At 44.7% G+C, this 2,500-nt stretch overlaps 1 protein-coding gene across 3 annotated transcripts in view; it reads right to left on the reverse strand.

Moving 5' to 3' along the window:
* Positions 1-2,001: 2,001 nt before the first annotated feature.
* Positions 2,002-2,500, reverse strand: part of twz (BTB/POZ domain-containing protein twz) — a 144,064-nt gene continuing 143,565 nt past the window's right edge. For all 3 annotated transcript variants that reach the window (XM_070123815.1, XM_070123814.1, XM_070123816.1), the window contains one exon: positions 2,002-2,268. In XM_070123815.1, the coding sequence (XP_069979916.1) occupies positions 2,115-2,268 (154 nt within the window). In that variant the 3' untranslated portion in view covers positions 2,002-2,114. The remainder of the gene's footprint in view (positions 2,269-2,500) is intronic.

The raw sequence follows: 2,500 nt of genomic DNA on the forward strand, positions 1-2,500 counted from the left end.
TTCTGTGGGCGCGACGGAGCGAGTGGCCGTCCCCGCTTCAAGGAGCTCGTGTCCCGCGGTTCCGCCCTTGTTCCCGGCTAGATCTGGCACCACCTCCTCCTTCTTATGTACATTAGTTCACGGGGTGACTCTGACCTGCCTCGACCTCTGTTTTGTACTGCTCCTTGACCCGGTCCTGACGTGGCCGGGTCTCTAACGGCAGGTGAGAGGCGTGGCTTAGGGGGCGGGGTCTAGCCTGGGCGGGTTAGGACCTAGCGGCGAATGAACGGATAAAGAAAAAAACGAATGGGATAGGAATAGGCAGGAGAGCGGTGAACAACAGTCAAATGATTACATAAAATCTTCTTCACTGTACAATACCAGAAGAATGTCTAAAAGTCGTTAGAAAAGAATTATACAGAGGACACGGAGGCGAACAGGACTGCCTCGACGACGGCCCTGGAGCATTCTCTCTGCCCGAGCATTGAAACGTTTTTGGTGAGAGGAGAAAGAAACGTTTTCCGATGCCTGCTCCATGTCCACGCGTCCCATGAGTCGTGTGACGGAGAGAGGTCCCCACACCCACGCACTCAGCTTCCTAGTGAGTATGGCACGAGAAATCCTACGGGACGCTTCAAAAGCCGAGAGACTCTGTTGAGCTTGGTGTGTCATGCACGTTTGGGCATGTCTCGAGAGCATAGCGTTAGCATCATTGTCAGTCATAGTAATGCTGTTATTGCTGTAATTTTGGGTTGTCAGTTCGAACGCAGCCAAAGAAACATTCTGTCTGCAGTAAAGAAACATAGACGTAAAAGAGAGAATGGTCTGCTCTTATGTGCATACACTGTTTTGTTAATTAATGAGTTTCCTTAATTGAATCACCGAGGATTTATGTGCTTTCGTATAATAACTGAATGTTTTTTGTTTTTTTTCGAAACGTTCACAGCAAACTCAACAAAGTCCTGCTTAGTTCGTCGTCCCAAATATGCTAAGCTAAAAATCATTTTTTTTTACAATTATCCCTTAACTTATGCTGTTATCCTGATTCACTTGGCAGAACACCGTCAGCGCTGCCAGAACAATCTCAAGAACAGCGACTGGCATGTCACCCAGCTGATCGTCAAATCGAAAATCTAGTCATCAGTGACACGTATTTCCCCCCCAAAAAAAACAGCGCCCGGAATTACGATGGGAAAATAATATAAAAATAATCACGATTTCACTGATCGAGAAAGAATAAAAAATGAACCCTAGAGATCTGCATATAACACTACTGATCGAGAGAAAGAGAGAAAAGAAACGTGATATGTGAACCTACGTAACGTCGCGGGTGACATGCCAGACGGCGGCCCTCGAGCACCGACAGAGTGTACAAAGCATGGCACTGAAGAATCCACGATGAACCCGGCAACCAGGAACACGATTCTCGTAAAACATCTTTACAGTCATCTGCATCAACATCACTATCTCGAATCACCATTCAGTATCACCATATAAACACAATAGAACGCTATCGGTCGACCATTGTGACTACTCTTGTATACAATAAAATTGTAATAAAAATTCCATACATCTTAATTCAAACATTTAAAAAATATAAAAAGGGTAAATGTCATCTTCATTACAAGCGGAAAATTCTCCAAAACTTCCACAAAATCACTAGTAATCCGATGGCGATTACCTCTTCCAGGGATGCTGGATTCTATACACAAAAAAATCTCTTCTCTTCTTGTGCAGATAGAAAATGGACTTTATTTTTTTCTCTAATATATATCTTAGAAAATATACTCGCGTGCATTTCTCCCCATCCTCACAAAAGATGTCCTTCTCCTAAGATATCGTAGCGGGAAAAAAAAAGAGAGAGAAAAATTTTCCAACGCGAACTGCACATGGCACCCTTCTTGCCCAAAAGAAACACGTCCAACTTCCTTCCTCAGGATTTCATTACGGTACGTCACCCCTTTTACTCTCCCCTCCCCTTCCCCTCCCTTCCCCCTCACCTCTTCCCCCTCCCCCCCCCTCTCTATTTCTCTTTTCTTCTCTATCTAATCCGTCTGTGTCGTCATGGCCCATAGAGCCTGTGCCCCGACCACGAAGTACGATAGTTCTTGGACGAAAATTAACGAGTGGGATGATCACAGTGGTATCGTTTTCCTGCAGAAGAGGTACTCCGAGAACTGCTGGCCCTCGACGCCCCCTCCGTTGCTCGCCACGATGGTGAAGTTCTGGTTGAGGAGCCGCTGGATGGCTTGCATCGAGGTCAGCTTGCAGTATCCGTTGAGGGGGAATCTGTGGGCGCAGGCGAGGGTTATTAGCGAGGGCGAGGAAGAGGGTGATCATTGCAGGGTTTGAAGTTGCTATGATGGTTGATGATGATGCAATAATGGCAGGAATGCTTATCATGTTATTAATAATGATAATAATGATGATAATGATGCTAACGATAATAGTAACTATAATAGAAATAACAACAATAATAATAATGACGATGGTGATAAAATTATCTATAATAATGATAAAA

This window comes from Penaeus vannamei, chromosome 7 (assembly GCF_042767895.1).
Source record: "Penaeus vannamei isolate JL-2024 chromosome 7, ASM4276789v1, whole genome shotgun sequence".
NCBI classification, from domain to species: domain Eukaryota; kingdom Metazoa; phylum Arthropoda; class Malacostraca; order Decapoda; family Penaeidae; genus Penaeus; species Penaeus vannamei.